This window comes from Trachurus japonicus, chromosome 11 (assembly GCF_045865225.1).
Source record: "Trachurus japonicus isolate A0001 chromosome 11, Traja_1.0".
Lineage (NCBI taxonomy): Eukaryota > Metazoa > Chordata > Actinopteri > Carangiformes > Carangidae > Trachurus > Trachurus japonicus.
The window spans coordinates 9,087,563-9,110,377 of NC_140917.1; the positions used below are offsets into that span (position 1 = coordinate 9,087,563).

Consider the following 22,815-nt stretch of genomic DNA (forward strand, 5'->3'; position numbering starts at 1 on the left):
TGACTGAGGGAGGTTTTTGTACGACGCTTTTTCACTGTGTGAACACACTCTTACTGTTGATATAGTGATAACTCTGACAGTAGTAAACTGCTGCATCTTCAGCCTGGACTCCACTGATGCTCAGAGTGAAGTCAGAGTTTGATCCACTGCCTGTAAAACGACCTGGAATCCCTGATTCTCGAGTGGAAGTGTATTTGATGAGGAGTTTAGGTGTTTCTCCATCTCTCTGTTGGTACCAGTGGAAATGGCTCGTGCTAGAGACAGCTGGACTGACTCTACATCTGATGGTGACTGAGCCTCCTACAGCAGATCTCACTGCTCCAGGCTGAGTCAGTGTGACCTGACCTCTGGACTCTGAGGACACAGAGACAGAAAGATAAAACAGAGTCATGGTTTTGTGGGCTTCATTTCAGAGGGACAGATGTTGATAGAGAAGTTGGATTCTCTGGACTTTACCTGTGAAGCAGCAGCAGAGGAGAGTCCAGATGAGGACAGAGACCAAAGTCATGTTTTTGATGAGGAGGATTTCTGTGTCTTGTGTTGTCATGAAGGACAGCTGTCAGTCATCCAGTCTTCAACTCTCAGGACTATAAACTCTCCCAGAGCACTGGAGCATGGTGCTGCTGATGCAAAGTGGCTCTCTATGGAAATGCTCTGACTGACTCCAACAGGGACTGGGATCAATCTGATCATGCTGATATCAATGGATCAATCATTTGATCATTTTTAGCTGACATTTGTGATTTAAAGAAACTTCAGGGATTCTTCAGCACATCACAGACAAAGTGGGAAAATAACTGTTCTCACTTTAGAAATTTGTCAGTGATGTGATTTGCTATATTTTTGCATTGAGAAAAATACCATTATGTCTTCTTGCAATGTCTTCTCTGGAAATGCTCTGACTGACTCCAACAGGGACTGGGATCAATCTCATCATGCTGATTATCAATGGACCAATTAACGATTCATTTGATGAGTGTAAATGAGTAGTTAATAAAGTTTGTTTTGAATGGACAAAGTGAACAGATTCCATCGCAGTCTTTAAATTTAGATACGTAATATAATATTATTATTGTTATATTTCTTAAGAAATCTCATTTGTTTGTTCATGTCTATTTCTATAAAGATCGAGATGAAACTTGAACACATGAGAGGAACTTTGAACTTATCTTTAGTAGTGAAACCCGTCTGTTGCCATGGTTCAGCAGCGATGCCTGTCCATTGCTATGGTTACTGTGCTAAGGGAGGGAAGTGAAAAACTGAAAAGCGGTTTGAAATGAAGAACATTGAACATTTTCTTTTATATTTTTGTATTACAACAGCTTAATAAATGCATATAGTCTATAAACCAAGTGAAATCATTGCGTTTTACTTGTTTTTTAAATTATTTTCATCATGCTGGTCCGCTCAATTCCTTAATCAGTAAACAAGTTAAAATTGTGAATACCTGCTTTTATGTCTTGAATGCGTTTGGTTGAGTCACTAAGGTCACCAGTAGAGCTTCATCAATCAATATTCTTGTAACTTTCCCATGCGTTAGTGAGTGGGGTTGTAAATCAGTGCCGCCCTCTTGTGGCCACATGGCGTTCCTACACAAATCACAAATTAATTTTGACAATATTTTTTTGTCAGCAAACATTTGCCCTGCTGCCTCAAAATTATACTTAATGTTTATACTGAACATCTATTTAAAACATCAAATATATTTTTAAAAGGAATAATGAAGTACAGTTTGCGAACAGTCTGTTTTTCTGCTGCTGAAATACAAAAGTACTCATGTATCAACCAAGGCGTGATAAAACATTTTTTATTGTTACGTTTATTACATTTCCATTATCATATCTAGGCACTCACAGCGCTCAGTTACAGTCCCTGAAAAGTCAGCTTCAAATCTGAAGTGTTTCTTTAGAACATTTATGACCAAACAAGCAACAACCAGAGTTAAAAGAATCAGTCTGGTCATTATTGTTATTAACAAAGAGTTCAAGACTCAAATATCAGATCATCTGCTTGCTGTAACAATTAATCAATTAACAGATGAGTCAAACAGGAAAAAAAAACTTCTGGTAATTTGATTAATGACCAAAATGAATGTTTCAAGAAAAAGTGCCCATATTAACTGTCCGTTTGTACTGTGGACATCTATGGGTTTTGGCGCGTCGATTGGACAAAACAAGACATTTGACAAGCTCAGCAATAATGAAACTAATCTTTAGTTGTAGCTGTGAATCGTTGTCCCTCTTTGTAAACATACTAATGTCAGAATGTAAATGGAAAACATAAATTAATGGTACATCAAGATCATTTTTAGGGGGCGGGGTTGTCTGTCGACTGGGGGGAGGGGGGATATGTAAAGACAAACAACACATTTGAAGCTTGAAGGACTTGTCGGCCAATCAGAGGAAGGTGTGCTTTGTAACTTTCTCTGCCTGCTCATCTTCTATCTAGCTCTTCTCTCCTCTTCCTCCTCACTGCTCCGTCTTCTGCTCCTGTCCATCTCGGACAACGCCGTTTTTGAAGAGTGCGAGCAGCGGTCTGCTTTCGTCCCTGCTCTTCATGAAGCCGTTGTTACGTTTGCTGCCTGGCGGGCCGCTCCAGCGGAAGTGCTTCATCTTGTATGTGCTGTCTTTTTTCTCCTGCTGCTTGTCTTCTGCCTCCCGCCGACTCATCTCTTCGGGCAAATCCTCGGCTGACTCCTCCTCCATCCCATTGGAGGTGTAAAGCTTGGTTGGGCGGCGCTTTCGCCCGACAGGTTTTCCCCAGCGGAAATGCTCCATGGAATAAGAGCGTTTGACCTGAGGGGAGGAGGAAGTTAGAAGAGAAAGGGAGGATAAAGACTCTGGGTCTGACGGAGAGAGGGGCTGGAGAAGACCATCGCTCGGGATGACCGGTACCTCAGTGGTGAGGTCAGGCCGACAGATCTGGATACACTCCTGCAGGAGGAGGACAGAAAATGTGTTAATTGGTATGAAATGCAAATATGCTGACATTGAATGCATCAGTAAAATGTTGAGTTTGTTTTCCACCACCAATTATGGATATTTGTTTATTTGTAATGGACCACAAAGCCCTGTGGAGTTTTTCCATCAATTTTCGGCTCAGTGTGACGGTGGCCTTGAGAGCTCAAAATACTGCAGCTGTCACTTGGATAATCAACACAGTAGTACCAACTGCTCTGTTTGAATGTGTTTTCTTAATAGGATAGTTCAACATTTTGTGAAATTGGGCCATTACCATAATCCTTATAGTTTTAGAAGAAGGTTCGTTACCTTTATTTGTCGGTTCAAGATTTTTTTAGAACGGCGGAACAGAGCCGTGAGGCTAATGGAATTTCTTGGTTTCCCTCATCAAACTCATCAAATACATGATCCAACAACTCCAGGTAAATGCAGAGACTGATGCCTAAAAACTGCCCTTGAAAGGAACGCGCATCAGCGTTTTTGCATGAATTTACCTAGAAAACATCTCTGTCTGGTAACGTTCTGTTATTATCTCATAGCGTAGTGAATGTGCAGGTCACAACTTGTCCACCAGAGCGTTTTGGAGTTGTTGGATTGTGTATTTGATGAGTTTGATGAAGGAAACCAAGAAATCCCATTAGCCTCCGTAGCTCTGAGCAGCTTGCGGCTCGACTCCATTGTTCTAAAAATAGCTTGCACTGACAACTAAAGGTAACGAACCTACTCCTAAAACTATAGGGATTATGGCAATGGGCCAATTTGCCAAAATGTTGAACTATCCCTTTAAATTGCAGTGGATTGAGCTCTAAGGGCCACCGTACAATGTCCACACTCATCTGCCCAGGGACTACGGATGGAAAGTAGCTAGTAAGCTAAAGACGGTAAGGCATCTTCTCTCATCTCGAGACTAATGTTATTTTGTACATTGTCCCTGATACAAATAAACTCATTAAACTAAACTAATTTGCTAGTTAGCATCTGGCAACCAAAAAGCCATTATCATCATATAAGTCCAAACATACATGTTAACTGCAACTTGACTCTTTGTGCGTGTGTGTGATGTGTTTTACCATCATGCTGCTCTCGTCGTCGACCCCCTGACAACTCGGATGCTCCAAGCACTGATTGACATTTCCCCTGGTCACGCCCACAACCATCACAGCCACCAATAACCACACAGGACACATTCTCCTGCAGAAAAAAATAAAAGTTTTTTTTTTTTGTTTGTTCCTATAAATTCCTGAGTTTATTTGGTTCTAGTTTATATTATCAAAGCCCAAAATAAGTAACCAATACTACAAACATTACTAATGATAACAAAAATAATCAAATTCAACAACAAGAATATTTGGCACTTTATCGAGAAACATCCTGCATTTAAGTATCTTTATGTTCAGTACTGATTTCCTATAAAATATAGCTGTGAAACTTTTACTGACCTGCCCAGAGTCATGTTTCATGTATTTTATGCCTGAGATTAAATAATGTTTTGCACAATGTTGAATCTTGTCTTGTTTTGATACCTGCCTTATTTATTTTCTTCAGATTGTTTTGTTCTAATTGAGCATTTTTGATATTACCAATAGGCTATATTAAGTATTTTTGAGGCTGTAGATGTTTCTTTAGGAAATAAAATGAAGAAAATTTGGTTTTAAGAACTAAAATTATTCATAATGAACAGATAATGAAAACACTCACCACACTGTCCTGTCGCTCCCTCTTGTGTTTTCTTGTTGTTTGGCCGCTGAATTAAGTTGAGTTCTGCTGTTCTCCTCCACTTTGGTCCCTCCAACTGACCGGCCAGTTTTATACGCTGACAGCCAAGGACACACGCACACGGAAAATTACGTCATTACCTGAAATCTCCCTGTCGCCCATTCATGCTTGTAAACACCCGTGGAATTAAGAGAATCAATGAAATCCACCTGTTCCACACCCAGCACACACATTCATACACCCTCATCCTCACCATCCTCATCTTCCACATCACCAAACGAGAACCTCCTGAACTTGGCAGACCTGTCAGGGAAATTAGTCATTCAGATAAAAGGTGTATTTTTAATAAAGACCTTCATACCTCCAACTGCTATTGGATAGATTGACACTGATGTTCCCCTGAGGATGTATTGAGACCTTGTAGTGCTACCATGACGTTGACATTAATGGTTTTTGGGTAAATTGTCTCCACGACATTCAGACTGACTGCAGTTGGTCTGGATGTCTTTGTCCCCTGAGGATGAAATTTAATAACTGAATAATTGTATTGTATTTAGTTCTACAACCTTAGCAGTGTTGCAATGGTTGTGTAATAAATGAGAATGGAAAGACTGAGAGAGAAGTTAGGGAACTTACTTTCACACAGCTGGCCAGCCGCAGACCGGTGCGTTGGGAGTGTTAAATGTCAGCTGATGCATCAGGAAGATTAACACCGGAGCGACATGTTGTCACGGGGATTCAAACCTGTCGGCCAGAGTCTACAGTTACACCCACTCTCACCTGCTGCTGCTCGTCTCTCCATTGTCTTGTGCCCTCAGTGTGACCAGTGATAGATCTGGAGGGGATTGGGCTTCTTTACCGGACCGCTGAGGATGACCTTTATCTCCAAAGCCAGTTTACCCTCATCTTAAAGGAACTGTTTGACATTTAGGAAAATCTGCTTTATGAGGTGTTCAGTTTGACGCCAGCATTGCATTTGTACGGTCAATATGAAGCTGCAGCCAGGTCTAAAGCTCACTGATTGATTATTTGATTAGCTAGTTGAGTCTGCAGCAATGACATTTCTCTGTGCTTATTGGTGTTTTTCTTATCAGTTTTTCACATGTCTCTCTTCACTAGGAAAGTGGTTTCTGACTTTTGAAATCCACTGCATATTATACATACTGTATACATACACTGATAGGCTTCAGGATGCATATACAGTATTTTTTTATTATTATTATTTTATTATTTATATTATTTATGTAATAAAATCTACAAGATACACAAACATATTAAATACATAGCCTATTTGTATATGCCAGTAGATGAAATTGCAAATTGTAAGTGGTTTCAAATCTAATTTTTATACATACAAGCGTTTAATGTATGTACTTATATGTCCATATATACATTACCATATAATCAAAGACTGATAGGCTACTGTAGATTACCATGAAATTGATTACTTCAATCCCTGTTTCTTTTTAGTATTGATTAATTACTAGATGACCTCCAAAACCATTGATAACTTTTTAACATCTTATGAACCAGAAAAAGATCTGAGATGCTCTTGCATCTAAGTGAAATTCATTTGAGTTCATCTGAACCTAATGCGAACCTTCGACAGTCTGAATGGGATAAATTAGGGTTAGGGTTAGGGTTAGGTTGGGTTCATCCGCAAGGTTACAGGCTTTTAGTTTGAAATCCGACAGATCAGTGCTTCAGCGGATGGTTTCCTTTAGTAACTCCAGTTGGATTCATTCTGTCTCTTTAATTTGTTACTGTAACTTGTAGTCACATTATTTTAATCCCTTTATGTATTACCTCAGAGAACAATGGCTGCCAATCCCCTTAAAGGATTATCAGGAAAGATGTCATACCCGGTGTTGGACACAAACACACAGACACACACATACACACACGCAAACAGTCTGCTGGCTATCCTGATGCTTTTCCACTACAGTGAATTCAGCGTTGGGATGCTGGGACACGCTGGGTCACAGGTAGGAAAGTCGTTCACATATACTGCAAGTTTTTTATGTGTTAAATATTAAATACATGCTGCTGACCAAAGGCCCTTAGCAGAAGTTTTGAATATTTCATCTTATTTGCCCATTGCCTTCTAGGTATTCTGGGTATTATATTCCAGTCCTAATCATCATGGTCTTATTATTATTTTATTTTTTTTAGCTTGATTTGTTTCTGCTGAATTCAGAGTAGCCTATCTGACTGAAGATAGACACTGAGAGCCAGCAGTTATTCTGTTTCTGTTTCCTGTCTGTTGTGAACGACGTGGGTTTATCATCATGTCCTTGTCGAGGGAAGGGACTTTGTGAGAAAGTGCATTTGAGGACTTGAAGGAGAAGTTAAGTGCTATAGGAGAACCTATGGACCATGAACATGTTTTTGACAGTTGATGGCACAGCAGGATTAATACCAACTCTGGTGATATGTTACTTTGGTCACAATTTCTTTGTATTTAGAGCTTAAGACTTTTTTTCCCCAACTGCTTTAGTCACATCTCAAACAAGTCAAGGAAAATGCTTTTGGTTTTCTCTATGATGAGAATTTGTGAAACCAATTTGTCCCAATGAAGAGAGTAAAGACTTAAACAGCTGGTCTGTAGTACTGCATTTTATTGGGTGTGTAGATAGCTCATGTATAGATATGCCATATAGGTTTAGTGAAGTTATGGTGCAAGGTATTTTAGTGGGACGGCCCATGGAATAGGTATGATGCAGGTACGGCACAGCATTGAACCTACACAGAACAAAACACAGCCACAAAATTTATTCATTTCTGTTCATCAGCAGGTCTTCCACATCCTGCAGTGAAGCCAAGAACTCAAACCAAACGTTGGAGGAGGTCTGGACCTCATCTTGCCGGTATGACATTGGACCCTGACATTGATCGGGTACTTGGAACTGATTCTACTGGTTTCTACTTGAACTTGTGATGGATAAAAGCCGACAGCAACCAGGGAGGACGAGTTATCAAACCGTTGGGATGAAGTGGCGATCTGTTTTAGTCACCTTTGTCTTATTGACCGGCTGGTGTTTCCAGCCATTTGTTGCTGACTTTGTGGCCTCTGATGAACACCAAGATGTTGGCTATGATGAAGATGTACATCCCAATGCCTTCAGAGAAACAAGTGCAGATGTCCAGGACGTGAACACCCAAACAAGCAGGGATGTACCAGACATGAATATTGAAACAAACTGGGATACACTGGATACCAACCCTGACAACTATGGGGATGCTGACTGGCATCCTCCCGCCTCTTTCCTGGAAACACACTCTGATCTTTTCCCTGACACCCCACCAGCGGTGCGTGGAGGCCATCCTAGCGTTGATGCTAGCACCAACCGGACCTCCAACCAGACTATAGGTACCTCATCGGCACAGTGCGGCGAGTACAGCAGCCACCTGATGTCCAATGGGCAGTGTCGGCTGACTGCAATGCTGCCACAAGTGGGAACATCGCAGAAACGCTGCCCGGATATGTTTCGTTGCACAGACGACATCTCTGATTGGCTGCATGAGAACCGAAACAGAAAAGAGCAGCTGGAGGAGCTGGGCGAGACAATGTCACAGCTGCAGGAGGAGATGAGGAACCATCAACATCGAGTCAAGACCCTGGAGATACAGGTAGACTGGCTGTTTGTATGTAGGGAAAGACTTTCAACACTTATATATTACCACAATGGTCCTATAGTATTCAGGTAGGTAAACCACAACACCCCCTGTCCCTCCGTTTATCTCAGCCTCTGTTTATCCCTCTGTCTGTCTTTATCTCTCTGTCTTGACACCACATAAACCCTCCTTAACCCTGAATGCTAACAGGATTATCTGCAGGCTTGTTGCCCTGCAGGGTCCTGCATCCTCATGAGTTTGTCTGACCCAGTGAGCATTTTTCTGGGCACTATTGTCTCCTAGCTAGTCCTTGTCAAAACAAATTTAGAGCTTTCCCTTCCCCACATATCCGATATTTAGAAAGTATCAATTTTGATCTTGTAAACTCAGATTATTTGACCACTTAAATGAGAGAGAAGCTAAATTAAGATAAAATACTCCAGTACCAAATGATACACGGGGAGCATAAATCAGTCCGACTGCCCAAAAGTCAGACGGCTCATTTCTCCGACTGCCCATTCTACAGTGTTAAGGTTAGGTTTAGGGTAAGGTTAAGGGTTAGGGCTACTTAAGTTGGAGAAATGGGAGGTTGGACTAATGGACGCAAAAATAAAGAAATGTATGGTCGGAGAAATGGGTAGTCGGACAGACGTCATGCGCCCATGATATACTAGTCTAACCAAACGGTGACCTGTTCTCCTCCCCACAGGGTGAAGAAACTGTGAATTCACACTCAAACTCGACCTTAGAGCAGCGGTTGCATTCTCTGGAGCAGCGTCATGCCAAGGCCGACACGCTGCTCCACGTGCATGCGGCGCTGCTGTACGAACTGCAGGCGCAGCTCCGCAACCTGTCAGCCACCGTGCAGCGCATGAGCCACAGAAGGGGCTGCAGGGTCAAAGCCACGAGAACTGCGCGGCCGCTCGGCATGCGAGACACACTGCCACCAGGTACACATGCAACAAACACAGCGGTGAGTTGTATGTTGCATCATGCTCACGAAACCTTACAGAACATGTTTAACACAATTTAAGCACTTAGCATTTATTTTATTTCCCAAAATTCTAAGAAAAACAACCCAAAATCTCATTATCTACTGTAATTGTTTTAATATTAGTAAGATTGGGTATTTTAGAGAGTTTGAGTTATTTTCCTGGATTTGCATGTCACAAACTCTTCATTGTTGTTTTGGATTATGTGTGTATTTGTGTCATTTTTTATATCTCAGTGCTCTTGTACAATTCTACAATTAATCATACCTTACTTACTTACTTACTTACTTACTTACGCCTGACACCCCTTGCTGGGGTATAGGCTAACCCTAACCCTATACCTTAAGGATAGGCTAATTGTTTTGTACTCTACTCAAGAGATAAACAAACTGAGGGATTTAGTGAATCAGGGATGTAAGATTGAACATGCAGTAAAAATGTTAAACCTATTCTAAATCTCACAGGTAACCAGTGATGGACAGCAAGAATTGATATGATGTGGTCGCTTCTCTGGTCTGTTGTATATCGCAGCCGGACAAAGCAGGATTGTACAAGTTTTGTCATGTATCTATCAAAGAGTTGGGAAAAAGGGGCTTTTTTTTCACATCATTAAATAAGGCTCCCAGACTCTCAGCTAAAGGTAGTTAACATTACAATTGTTGTGGTCCAAAAATATAATATAATTGGACATTCAGTTCTTCATCTCTCATCAGTGAAAAACTTAAAAGGTGACACGTCAGGGTTATGTTGGGACATAGAGGTGTTTATCATCTGCATAGAAATGCAAGTCAGCAGTATATCTGTGCACGTTTTGCCCCAAAAGAATCATATAAAAGACAAATAAAAGGGGACCATGACTAGTGCCCTGGGGGACACCACAAAATAGTGGAACAGAGTTTGAAGAAATAGACTGGCTAATACAAATGCTGTTTTTAGTTCTGTTGTAATCTCAACACTCACACATTAACTCAGGCTGCAACCAGTTTCATTGGTTGACAGTCTGAGTATTTCATGATCCTGTGTCCTATCTCTGTCTTTGCTTCCCTCCCTCAGATAGACGATACCTGTCTTTCTGTCCTTCAGACTGTGCATCTCTGTATCACAACGGTGTCCGTCGTTCTGGCGTTTACACTGTAGTCCTGTCGCCGGGCGCCACCCTGCGTGTCTACTGCGACATGGAGACCGAGGGTGAGGCAAACGATATACATACGTTATTTATGGTTCAAATACCAGCAGGTGTATATATACATGTTCATACAGGCTCGACAGGTACCGATACATGTGTGTTTGCACCAGGTGGCGGCTGGACCGTGTTTCAGCGGCGTCGCGACGGTACAGTGAGCTTTAATCGTGCCTGGTCAGAGTACCGCGATGGTTTCGGCGAGCCACGAGGAGAACACTGGCTGGGCAACCAATACCTCCATCTGCTGTCCAACCAGGGTTATAACAGCCTCCGTATCGACCTTCAGGACTGGAGCCACTCCCACAAACACGCACTGTACCACAGCTTCAAGTAGGTACCCTGGCGTGGAGGTACATTTGTGTCTTTGTTATTCAATCCCCCCAAAAAATCACTTAAGTCAAAAAAGATATTTTCAATCAAAACAAACTTTGCTTCAATAAAAAAAAAAAAACATTTCAATCAAAGAAAAAAAGGGTTTGAATGCAAAAAATATTTGAGACGCAAAAAATTGCATCCAAGCACTTTTATGTGTCTCTTTTTTCTTTGATTGAAAAGGTTTTTTTTGATTGAGGTGAGTTATTATTTGATTGAAAATATGTGTTTTGGATTAAAGTAATCTTTTTTGTATTTGGGCCATATTATGGGTAGGATATTTGTGTCTTTATTATTCAATCAAAAAAAAGTTGATATTTTCAATCAAATAATAACTCACTTTTTTCAATCAGAGAAAAAAAAAGGGTTCAAACGCAATTTTTTGCATTCAAACACTTTTTTTAATGAAAAGGTTGTTTTTTTTGATTGAAGTGAAGTTTATTATGATTGAAAATATCTTTTTTGTTTAAATCACCTTTTTTTCCCTGTTGAATAATAAAGACACAAATGTACCTCCATGCCCTGGCAGAGGTAAAAGCTCTATTGATATCTGATAGCAGTTTCATCAACATCAATGGTTTCAGAAGTAACCACCGTGTGCATCTTCTTATAAAGTTAAGATGCAATAGCAACTGTAACTAAAGCCACACTGTTCAGTGAGGGATCACTGTTTATGAACATACTTTTCTTTCCTCCTCCTCAGGATAGATAACGAGGAGAACCAGTACCGTCTCCATGTTTCTGGGTTCAGTGGAACGGTCGAGGACTCGTTCGGCTGGTACCACGACAAGCAAGGTTTCAGCACGCCCGACACCGGCAACATCTGTGCAGAGATCAGCCACTCCGGCTGGTGGTTTCACCAATGTTTCTACGCCAACCTCAATGGCGTCTACTACAAGGTACATTAGGACTCTGTAACATAAGACTATAGTATTTAGGTCATGATGGAACAGACTAATAATGAGTTTAACAAGCCATTCCAATATTAATCAGGGGGTTATTGTGTTTTATTTAGCTCCAATCAATCAGTAGTGAGTGTCCAGCTGGCATACATAAATATACTAAAATAGAGTTGGTATTTCTATAAGTTGGCTTGCTACATCCTGTACAGCTGTGAGTGTACAGGCTGCTTCAGTGTGACATCACATCACAAAGTTACAGGAGCTGACAGCTTGTTGTAAGGCTCAGTTTCTGAGTAAAAGACTGAGCACTTTGATACTTTCAGAGTATTGTTATAGAACCTGGACATGAGTTATAATCAAATAACACATGGAAATCTACCTTTATACTGTGTGGGATCTTTAAGCCCAACTTCATAGCTGCTTTTACTAAACCAGGGGAAACAGACCTAAACTATTGTGATGTGTTGACATTGAGCATAGTAATACTTAATTGTTAATAACTCTGAATGTGTTTGTATATGTTTTTATATGTATATGACTATATAGAGAGATAAGGATTAGTAATCATATGTTAGAATAAATCTATATGTATATAAATATAATAATATATTAGAATAAATCCAGTTAAAGCAGAAGTAAGTGGTCCGGTCGTTTTCGCTAATGCTGCGTTCCAGGCAGGCTTTTGAAATCGTAAATTACAGCTTCAAGTCACAACTTACGACTTTGTAGCGTTTCAGGCAACCCACTCGTGTTTTTCCGACCTGTTTTACCGGTGAAAGTCACTATAACGGCCACTCGTAACTTCCGACCCGTGAACTCGTACTAGATCGAACTGGTACCACTTCACGGTCGGAAAAATATGAGTTTCCTTGAACGCACCATAACAGTCCTCGTCCCTACGTCGCCACATTCACGGCGTTCCTTGGCTGCACACACAGCCCTGCATGCCGTTCTCTCTCCTCATTGGATAAAAACTGTAGGATACGATAAATGTTTTCTCCTCGGCTCAGAGCAGAGCAGAGGGACTGAGAGACCCGTGTTTCGGTCCAAACACTCTATGTAAGTGATTGCTGTCGGAAGATATAACTATTTAAGACTTATATTAACACAAATATATCACTTACTTCTGCTTTAAATAACTCATAAATGAATTTACTGTATAGACTATAATGACTAGATAACTTGATAGATAATTTCAAGTAATAATGACTAGATAACTTGATAGATAATTTATGAATAAGGGGTGGGAGTAAATAAGTTTTACTTCTTCCCACTCCTTTTTGGATATGAAAAAACAAACGAACAAAAAAATCAAATTACCTTTATTTTCAATTTTTTTTTTTTTTTGTTCATATGTTGTCTTTGCAAAGTTTTTATTTGTTATGTCTGTCCATTTCTGTATTATTTTTTATTTCTTTTAACATGTCCGAAACAAACTTAAACTTAAACTTAAGCGTATGTTTTCCCACCAGGGGGGGCGTTACTCTCTGAAGGCTCAGAACCTGCTCGGGCCGGACGGCATCATCTGGTTCTCCTGGAGGGAGTCGGACTTCTACTCTCTGAAGGCGGTCACCATGATGCTACGGCCACGCAACTTCAGGCCACGTCTGTCGCCATAGTGATGCTGTGTTTGACATCAATTTAACCAACGCCAGCCCAATCCTCACTGGGGCCCTAAGCAAATTTTGATTTGTGGCCCTCTATTACCGGTTACCGGACTATATACGCATCTATTTATCTATCTATAATATGAGCATGAACTCTAAGCTCTAGAAACGCTGTATGGGATTTTTAAAGTTATTTTTTTACCGATGGACAGCATCGCAAGTCGCTCCTCAAAGGATTTCAAACAGGAAAGAAGGTTACGTGATGGTCAATGTATAATATCATCACTTTGTACCAGGACATACTGTGCCTACCTATGTGTTATGAGTGGTTTCAAACACTTAACCTTGACTGCATGTAAATGTTGGAGACATGTACAGTACAGGTGTGGCAGATGTTCAGTCCAAACTAAGGCAAGACTCCTTTGCCTCGGTACATGTCTAGATTTTCATTTGAGTCATCATGCTGTAATAATTTCACCAGAATTAGCTGCAGTTAAACCTGACTTTGCCGAGAGAGAAAAAGCATCATCACAACACGCACGTACACATTCGTAATTATAATTATACATTTATTGGAACAGTTACAGTTGTAAGGTGATGCATCTACAACGTTTCTCAAAGTCACCAACCTGCAAAAAACAGACTACTGGGAAAATCACTTTGAATTCAGGCAGGTTGTTTTCTCATCTGTTGCACCTGCGCAGGTGAGTCCGCTCGCAGACGACTGTCAACACACCGATGGTGAATCACTGGGAGGTCAGATGGTCTTCGTGCTGCTGTTGTTGTTGTTATGTGGTCGGGACAGTTTCCCCACAGGGGTGACCGTCCCCCAGTGGGAGGAGGAGGGAGGTGTTTACATGGGTCGCTCCCTGGGGCGGGTGACGAACTGCCACCACAGAGGGGGGAGCTCGCCCTCCTTGCGGGCAGGAGGGAGGGCTTCGGTCTTGGGGCCATCGGCGGGAGTCTCGGCCTGCAGCTGGGCCACCTGGAACCAGACGGGAGAGGAGAACATCCGTCATCATGTCAAAACTAGTTTTACTGTCATTGTGTTTCGAATGCATCTCTGTTTTAATACTTTTTTACTTTAAAGTACAAACTTTATGGCATCAAACTTGTCTAATAATGAACTTCAGTGATGGTTGAGATGCTTCTTTCAACCCATGCTTAAGAAAATTGTTTTAAATATATGTTTTTTTTTAAATAAAGTTAAGAAAGGTCTGTGATTGTAACATTTTTAAGACTGTGTATCCTACAAATCAACCAGTCCCATTCATTAACAACACATAATGCTCTCTGAATACTGAATACTGTGTCAGGTTTCAGTGTGATAGATAAACTCTGGTGCCTCCTGGTGGATAGCCGATAGCAGTGATAGGAAGCATCTCAGCCTGTTGCTTCAACCAGCTGCACCGGCACCTTTCAGACAAATACTGTCTGTACTGTTTGTGCCTTGGATGAGTTCATCTATTCTAAGAAAAGAAAGCGACCACAAATAACTTGCCGTATTTCTAAGTTGTGATAATTTTAGTGACTTGGATTCACATTTTATAAACTCAAACTGTTTATTCTAGCCATTACTATCATTTTTAATTCAATGCACTTCATTGTTTTGGAATCATTAGCACAGAAGCGTATAAAAACATGGCGGTGTGTGTTTTATTGTTCCATGCAGCCCAGCCCACCTCTTTGTCCCAGCTCTGCATCCTCAGTTTCTTCCACTGCTCCCTCTTGGAGAAGTAGTCGGGGTACATGGCCTTCTCCGAGGGGTGCCAGTGCTCCAGCACCCACTCTGGGACCTACAGGAACAAGACAGAGGCCCGGGGCAATGTAACGTTAGGACTGTCAACATTTCCACATCATAATTTTGATTTCAAATGATTTAATTGTTCCTAATGAATTTAATCACCTGTTAAAAACTACTACATGTTTTAAGGAAAATAGAAGAACAAAAATACAAATATGAAGTAAACTCTTGTATCTTCTGTCTTAAGTTTTAATATCTGAACATAGCAGCTGAGGTTTGGATTAGATGTGGATTCAGCACAATGCACTCCACTAATATTTCCAGCAGAGGGCAGTAACGACAATACTGTACATCAAAAGCCTGTCTCTACTGTCTGCATCATGGATAACGTGATTAAAACATCACAACATAATTGCAATTAAAAGAAAAGGGATAAGAACACACAGCCTGCAACTTTGCATTTGCCTTTAAAAACCTTAGTCTCCATAATCGTCCAATAAATTCAACTCATTCTGTAGTGTCACCAACTGCTGCAAAATCTCTGCAGGTATATAACCTTTATTTTATAGTCATGCAAGTCAGAAACTAAAATAAATCTGTTTCCGTTATAAAAACAACATGCACTATTGCACTCTGCCTCACCTTGTAGCACTCGTATCTCTCGTAGGAAGTTCCTCCAGGAGAGTCGGGGAAGATGTAGGGCTGGGGGTGCTGGTTGGACCAGAACTCCTCCTCTCCTGCCTTCAGCATCATGGTGGCCTTCACCATGTCCTTCTCATTCTTGTTGTCATCGAAGCGAGCCCGCATCATGCAGGCGTAGAACCTGTACTTGTCTCTGTGAAAAAAAACAGCAACATTTAATGTTTCTCAAGTCACACACACCAGGTGTGATGTCTGTTGTTGTCAAGACACATAGGTAGGTACATGGTAATAAGTATAGGAAACAGCCAAATACAGCACAGTGCAGAAATTTCAGGCACTTTCTTAAATTATCCATTGCACCCCATCGTCAGGGTCACAACAAACTATCTTCAGAGACATGATGAACCCTGATCTCAACTCCATGGAGTCGGTCTGGGATTGCATGAAGACACAGATGAAAAACAGGTAATCTACCTGACAAGAACCGGATCGACTTCATAAAGTTCTTTCTTCCTCTTTACTTCAATTATATGTATGGAGTTCATTTATAAGTACATTATAATTACGCTGCGATTTGCTACTACAATGCCTGTAATATGTTCATGCACAAACATAAAAACAACAAGTAGTCAAGTTTTCAAACATCAATATCAGACTCAAATATCCAGGATGACGGTAAAGGTCTGCCTGACCTTCTTTCATTATGCTGTATTTTATTTCTATCATTAAAATATAACACGTTATTAGCCCCTTTACTATTACTTGATTTTATAACTATTGATTATTGATTAGAGGTATCTCAACTTGAATGTGACTTACATTGCTGATTGAATGACTGACACTGAATCAAGTGGCACAAACTTCTGTAAACTTTTACATAATAAAACCTGATAACAATGGTGAGAACAGGACAGCTGCATTATCTTGACCAGGTTATATAATGTGTAACCGTATTGATCTGTGTTTTCAGGTTCATCCATTCACATCGATTAAACCATGACGTCAGAATCAGGTTCAGATTTGTTGTATTTTGATTATTCATATGTTGGACGCTAGCTGGCGCCCGGTTAATATCTGCTATAAAAACACACTTTTAGCCAAAAAATAATATTAATTCTGACCTGATATGAACTTAGCATAGTAATGACAGTGTTCGTGTTTGGTTTCATGGTAGATTGAAGAAGCAAAATAAAAACTATGCAGCTGAACAGGCTGACTTTAGGAATGAGTGACCTGGCTAGCAGTTAGCTGTTAGCACATGAGCTAACGGCGCTGCAGCAGCGACGCTCTCGTGTTTTAGTTTATTTTAAAGTTTTTATCATCGGCTACAAACGCAGACAGGTCCTCTTACCTAAAAATACACCATGACTCGAGATGTCTCAATGATTTCTTGTAAAGCCGCAGCACTTTCTGCTGGTGGGTGAGAAAGGCAGACGCCATTTTCACCGTCCGCTGTCACCTTCCTCTCTGCTCTCAGCGCGGAGGATTCTGGGAGTTTGTGGCGTTTGGACGTTGTTACCGTAAAACCTCCACAAAATGCGCAAACACATTAGCTATTTTTTCTTTTTAAAAAATGTTGTTGGCCTTATGTTGACCCCACCCACCTCTGTTCCTGTTTTATTATTTAAGGGGGAAAAAATGGATACTGTTTTTCCCAGTTTTATATTAGGCTATGGAGTAAAATAAATCTTAACAGGCTAATTTGGAAATAATGATGATAGGCCTATTCATTTTTGTTATTTCTAAAACATTTTATACACCAAACAATCAATTGAATATTACAGAAAATAGTCGAGTAGTTAGTTTATTTATTATTTATATCATGTATTCATTAATGGAGAAAGGTTGGGAGCGAATAAGTTTCACTTCTACTCACTTCAAGTATGCAACTTACTTATTTGTTCTGCATATTTTGTTTGCAAATTGTTTGAATATTGTCTGCCATGTTTTTATGGTACGTCCTTTGTTTAATTTATACGTTATGTACTTGCATAATTATTCAAAATAAACATACTTCATTCATTAATTTATTCATTCATGATTATCATGAATTTTAAAGTTTTTTGTATGATGGCGGTTTCCTATAGTTTTTCCGAGTCTGTGTCACTTGACAAACAGAAACACAATTTGTTATTAAACTAAAATAATATATAAAGCCTTGAAATTAGATTTTGAGATTTTGGAGTGTGGTGGTCTTAGTCTGGCCACTAAATAATCCAGACTTGAATTTTATCTATTGGAAAATGAGTGAAACCAAATGAGTAGCTGTTTCAATAATGTGAGTTCCCTCAGCTGCAGTAATTACGGTAGTGCAGCATTATGGGACCGGTGAGAGCTGCATGTGTAGCTCTTTTTAGAAGCAGTGCTGTCACAGCCATGGCACAGCACAAATTCATTGGTAAGACACTTTGTATTTTACGGCTGGAAAACACAGAACAAGGAGGCAGTTGAGGCCGAGGGTCAGCTCCTGTTGTTGGTGGTTGTTAAAAACAGACCAGGCTGCTTCATGTTCAGTTAGCATCGCAGCTAACGAGTTAGTTAGCCCTGCTGAAAATATCAACAGAGCAACTCCCACAGGTTTGCAGCTGTGCAGGGAGATGTGGTGGTGGCATGATGGTGTGTTTCTGGTTTATAGCAGGTTATTCAGCGCCACCCTGTGTTTATATCAAAGCCAATATAAAGTAATGGCATGAAAAATCTAAAACATTATAAGCACAGTGATACAAGGTGAAGAAATATAAGCATTGTTTGTATGTTGTTATCAGCTACATAATAGGTTGTCATACCATTTTATACCACTGTATCAATAACATGGTAACTGCAAGACAAGAGCCTGTTATTACTACCAGTACTACATGAGCTGTGTGTATCATATCATAGATATTTGGTGACATGTTGCAGACAGTATCAGTATATTTCCAACCTCTTGCTCTGCAGATATCGGTGTGAACCTGACAGACCCCATGTTCAGGGGACTCTACAGAGGGAAGCAGAAACACGACGGTGAGTTTGAGTTTATTAACTCCTCCACCGATGTTTTCCCTCTATGAGCTGTTGATGTGACGTTTGTCTGTGTTTTTCTGACAGACGACTTCGATCCGATAATTGACAGAGCTCTCAAAACTGGAGTCGAGAAGGTAAGCGAAGGGTCAGATATCGACGTGGCCATTCAAGTGTCTTAAACTGCAACTTTTCTGAAATGTAATTGTTGCTTTTTTTCCCCCCCAGTTTATGATCACAGGAGGAAGCCTTGACGACAGCAAGGAGGCTCTTAAATTAGCCGAGACAAGAGGTACTGATACCAGTGACACACATATGGAACAAAATGTAAAATTACTTTTTCTATGGTAGGTTTATTTAACATATTTTCCTCCTTTTTCTTTTTCTTTTCTTTTACAGATGAGTTCTACTGCACCGTCGGCTGCCATCCGACCCGCTGCAGTGAGTTTGAGCAGAAAGGAGAGTCCCAGTATTTCTCTGGGCTGAGGGAGCTGGCAGCGGCACACACAGGGAAGGTGGTGGCCATCGGAGAGTGTGGACTGGGTGCGTAATATTGACGCATTTGTGCCGAGATATATATGCAGCAAATATCTTCATGTGTTGATATTCTGACATGTCATGTGTTTTTTTTCTCCTTGTTCCAGATTTTGACAGGTTGGAGTTTTGCCCCAAAGATACTCAGCTCAAGTGAGTTCATATACACATAAAAAAAAGTTTTGATACTTTCACACAAGAAGTGTGTAGAACTCAGACCTCATGATCTATAATCAACATCTCACTTTTTTTTCCTTTTTTTTTTTTTTTTTTTTACAACATGGCACCTTTAAATATTTGTAGGCGCTGAGTGGAATAATCCAGAAATGCCTCTCATGTCCACACTCTGTTGCAGATACTTTGAGAAGCAGTTCGACCTGGCAGAAGAGACCAAGCTGCCCATGTTCCTCCACTGCAGAAACTCCCATCAGGAGTTCATCGGTTTGTTCATTTTCATGCACCTGGCCTGGTTCACCTGAGAGTTTTTTATTCATTTATTTATTCATTTTTTAGGCAAAAGTATTTTACTTTTTTTTTCTCTTTTGTTTTGACAGACATCATGAAGAGAAACCGAGACAGATGTGTCGGAGGAGTGGTGAGAACATCTGTATTCTCTTTTTCAGAGGCCACATTTTGGTAGAAAGTGTGAACTTTTATCGTTTTGTAAAAATGGGAATCACACCTTACTTAAAGGAGTGCAACCATAGGAAAAAAATCAGAGAAAAATATGTGCAGACCGGACCTAGCTCTCCTCCTGCTAGCTGCGCTACACTGCAGTTAAACAGCAAAGTAATGGGGGCAGTTCTTCTAACCGTGACTTTGGCCTCTATATAATGCTCAAAATATCACTACAAATGCTTTTCAACATCCACCAATTCCTTACCACACAACACATTATTGTTTAAGAGGAAACATCCATTCCTTTTGTTTGCTACAACAACGTTTCCACTTTCACGACCCGTCTGTTTGTGGCTTTCTGCTGTCTCATACTCAAAAAGTCTTTTTGCCACTTGACTTGTAGGATTTTTGGCATTTCGCACCAGTTTCTTCAGGATTTGGAGATGGTTTTCAAAGGCAAATGCAGATATTTCATTGGGTGAACACTTGAAATGTTTACAGTCATCTGACAGATGCCTTAAGTTGTGCACATTATACACCAAAAAACTGTCTGTGTATATATGCTGACATTTGTCTACAAAATAGCATAGCAGTTGTCCATGTAAGCAGAACGTGTCCTCTCACTGGAGTCCATCCACCAGTTCCTTACCACACAACACTGAGTGTGCATAACTCCGTTAATATGAGAGAGCAGTGTTAACGGGTGTTTTAGCTTCCAGGGTAGACTTTACTAGTCAGCTGTCGAGCTCAAGACTGTTTCCATATCAACAAAGACAAAAATGTGAGGAAAACATGGATTTAGGGGGAAAAAATGACATTGGATGGGGAAAAAAGCACCACAACTACTTTTTTTCCATCCAAAATAATTTGGCCCCCATTACTTAGCTGTTTAACTGCAGTGTAGCGCAGCTAGCAGGAGGAGAGCTAGGTCCGGTCTGCACATACTTTTCTTGCCTGCCTTTTTTTCCTATGGTCGCACTCGGGGACCTAGAGCTGTAGCGTTACTTAGAAAATGACCGCAATTCTCCTTTAATATAGTTAGATTTTTTCAAATATTTTGAACCTAAGATTTGGGATTTCTAAGATTTTGTTGAATACCTCTCACCAGTGTTAACAGATGCAGATTTAAAATCAAATGAGGATCCAGCTGATTGGCTCTCTGTCCGTCCCCCAGGTCCACTCGTTTGATGGGACAGCAGAGGACGCCGCTGCCATCATCGACCTCGACCTCTACATTGGAATAAATGGATGGTGAGAGGATCTGAAATGTGATGTAGATGTTGTTTTCGATGCCCTCAACCTGAACACTTGACATGACCTGAACCACATTCGACCTCAAACCCACATCAGATCTGAGCTGGATTGGCTTGAAGCTTGTGAATCAGTGCAGAACATGTACACACAGCAGCCTACAGTAATACATTCCTCCCATAATCTACTCAGATGATAATCTCTTCACATGATAAGAGTTGTATTTCATGCTGCCAACTCGGGATCACTCATGTTTAAAAGCCACGTATTATAATAAAGCAATTTACACTGTGGTTGTTTTTCTTCTCTCTGTTTTTCAGTTCTTTGAAAACCGAGGCCAATATTGAAGCGATGAAGTCTATTCCCACTGAGAGGCTCATGATAGAAACAGGTGAGTTCCACTTTTATTCATCACATTTTTACTATCATTGAGTAATACAATATAATGTTTGACAGAGAGGACCTTCTTGTTCACTTCATAAAACAAAATATTCCTAGAATCAGAATAATTACAGGCAATTTCACCTCTTCATTGAAACTGACAGAAACATAAATTTAAAGAGCTGCTGTTGATGAGGTTATTACGAATATATGTGATTTATTTATAATGTAATACCTGCCTGTTCCCTCCCCAGATGCTCCGTGGTGTGGTGTGAAGAACACTCACGCAGGCTCCAAACATATAAAAACTACATTTCCCACAAAGAAGAAGTGGGAGGTGGGGCATTGTCTAAAAGACAGGAATGAGCCTTGTCACATCATGTGAGTATTGTCCGGGTGAAGTACGAGATTTGTTGTGCTCTTTGCGTGAATGTGACTCTAAATGTCATTATCTATTGCTTACATTTTTGTCACGGCTCATGAATGGGAGGACTCGTATGACATGACTCAGAGACAAAGATAAAAAATTTAAAACAGCAGACAGAGGCAGGTAGAGACAAGCAGCAGGTGAAGTCAAAGCGTGGGACAGCTGGTTGGAGACAAACAGGTAAAAACAAATCAAGGCTGGAAGCCACAATAGATGAGATAAGTGGAAACAGCCAACACAGAGTGAAACCTGCCGTTCTCTAATAGTGAGTCAATCCCCATAGACTTCAATGTTAGAATGATAAACATTGGTCTCTACAATGAACATTCCTCTTCATGATAAAAGTATGGGGATGAATATTCATATAATTCACCCATTTAAGTTTTGATTAGACTAAAGGTAGGACCTACGTCCATCTTTATTTTCAGTCTGTGGCCTGAAATGACAGACAGGTTTGTAAAATGAATGCACTGATGCATTATTTGTCTCTTGCAGACAAGTCCTAGAGGTGATGGCTGCAGCGAGGGAAGAGGACCCACTGGAGCTGGCTAACACGATCTACAACAACACCATCAAAGTCTTCTTCAGCTCCAGCTGATAATTCTTCATGAGACTGACTGTCCGAGGCTTTATTTTGTTTTTCAAACTGATTAAAGCACCTCAATGAACATGTATGCAAGTGATGCATCCAGGGCTTAAAGGTCTCCCTTTGGCTTTTTTGAAAAGTCAACAAGTGATAACATACATTTTCTGTCTCCTTCAGAAATAAATAAATAAAAATGTAATTTTTCACAGAAAAATAATTTGTCATTAATGGATGGTGGCGGAGCCATTCTCACAGAGTGCCTGTGTGGCGCTGTGTGGGGAATAA

At 40.5% G+C, this 22,815-nt stretch overlaps 4 protein-coding genes across 5 annotated transcripts; 2 read left to right on the top strand and 2 right to left on the bottom strand.

Moving 5' to 3' along the window:
- Positions 1-1,842: 1,842 nt before the first annotated feature.
- LOC146978184 (pro-opiomelanocortin-like) lies at positions 1,843-4,791 on the bottom strand. The gene is made up of 3 exons (XM_085790330.1): positions 4,659-4,791; positions 4,031-4,151; positions 1,843-2,933 (listed from the first exon to the last, which is right to left on the bottom strand). Exons 2-3 carry the CDS (start codon positions 4,145-4,147, stop codon positions 2,469-2,471), a joined length of 582 nt encoding a protein of 193 aa, XP_085646456.1. The 5' UTR covers positions 4,148-4,151; positions 4,659-4,791; the 3' UTR covers positions 1,843-2,468.
- Positions 4,792-6,533: 1,742 nt separating this feature from the next.
- On the top strand, positions 6,534-13,775 carry LOC146978185 (angiopoietin-4-like). Of its 2 annotated transcripts, XR_015037058.1 has the most exons (8): positions 6,534-6,661; positions 7,472-8,306; positions 9,001-9,241; positions 10,337-10,471; positions 10,580-10,796; positions 11,542-11,737; positions 13,213-13,432; positions 13,674-13,775. XR_015037058.1 is itself a non-coding variant. In XM_085790882.1 (7 exons), the coding sequence occupies exons 2-7, from the start codon at positions 7,614-7,616 to the stop codon at positions 13,357-13,359; spliced, it is 1,629 nt and encodes a 542-aa protein (XP_085647008.1). In that variant the 5' UTR covers positions 6,547-6,661; positions 7,469-7,613; the 3' UTR covers positions 13,360-13,447. The 2 variants fall into 2 exon arrangements, 1 of the variants encoding a protein (XP_085647008.1); XM_085790882.1 differs by lacking the exon at positions 13,674-13,775 and having other exon boundaries at positions 6,547-6,661; positions 7,469-8,306; positions 13,213-13,447.
- A 124-nt stretch (positions 13,776-13,899) lies between these two features.
- On the bottom strand, positions 13,900-17,196 carry ndufb9 (NADH:ubiquinone oxidoreductase subunit B9). Its single transcript, XM_085790883.1, has 4 exons — positions 17,085-17,196; positions 15,734-15,926; positions 15,030-15,143; positions 13,900-14,332 (listed from the first exon to the last, which is right to left on the bottom strand). The coding sequence occupies exons 1-4, from the start codon at positions 17,171-17,173 to the stop codon at positions 14,201-14,203; spliced, it is 528 nt and encodes a 175-aa protein (XP_085647009.1). The 5' UTR covers positions 17,174-17,196; the 3' UTR covers positions 13,900-14,200.
- An 835-nt stretch (positions 17,197-18,031) lies between these two features.
- On the top strand, positions 18,032-22,677 carry tatdn1 (TatD DNase domain containing 1). Its single transcript, XM_085790869.1, has 12 exons — positions 18,032-18,131; positions 18,671-18,736; positions 18,821-18,870; positions 18,962-19,025; positions 19,133-19,276; positions 19,378-19,420; positions 19,623-19,708; positions 19,822-19,862; positions 21,060-21,136; positions 21,457-21,527; positions 21,772-21,898; positions 22,440-22,677. The coding sequence occupies exons 1-12, from the start codon at positions 18,053-18,055 to the stop codon at positions 22,540-22,542; spliced, it is 951 nt and encodes a 316-aa protein (XP_085646995.1). The 5' UTR covers positions 18,032-18,052; the 3' UTR covers positions 22,543-22,677.
- Positions 22,678-22,815: the final 138 nt, after the last annotated feature.

Coding starts and splice junctions, on each gene's coding strand:
- LOC146978184 (XM_085790330.1), bottom strand. CDS start 4,147: ATGTGTCCTGTGTGGTTATTGGTGGCTGTGATGGTTGTGGGCGTGACC. Junction 2,934..4,030: donor ACGACGAGAGCAGCATGATG/GTAAAACACATC, acceptor CTCCTCCTGCAG/GAGTGTATCCAGATCTGTCG.
- LOC146978185 (XM_085790882.1), top strand. CDS start 7,614: ATGGATAAAAGCCGACAGCAACCAGGGAGGACGAGTTATCAAACCGTT. Junction 8,307..9,000: donor TCAAGACCCTGGAGATACAG/GTAGACTGGCTG, acceptor TCCTCCCCACAG/GGTGAAGAAACTGTGAATTC. Junction 10,797..11,541: donor GCACTGTACCACAGCTTCAA/GTAGGTACCCTG, acceptor CCTCCTCCTCAG/GATAGATAACGAGGAGAACC.
- ndufb9 (XM_085790883.1), bottom strand. CDS start 17,173: ATGGCGTCTGCCTTTCTCACCCACCAGCAGAAAGTGCTGCGGCTTTAC. Junction 15,927..17,084: donor GAGTCATGGTGTATTTTTAG/GTAAGAGGACCT, acceptor TTTTTTTCACAG/AGACAAGTACAGGTTCTACG. Junction 14,333..15,029: donor TGCAGAGCTGGGACAAAGAG/GTGGGCTGGGCT, acceptor GTCTGGTTCCAG/GTGGCCCAGCTGCAGGCCGA.
- tatdn1 (XM_085790869.1), top strand. CDS start 18,053: ATGGGACCGGTGAGAGCTGCATGTGTAGCTCTTTTTAGAAGCAGTGCT. Junction 19,709..19,821: donor CTCCCATCAGGAGTTCATCG/GTTTGTTCATTT, acceptor TTGTTTTGACAG/ACATCATGAAGAGAAACCGA. Junction 21,528..21,771: donor GAGGCTCATGATAGAAACAG/GTGAGTTCCACT, acceptor TTCCCTCCCCAG/ATGCTCCGTGGTGTGGTGTG.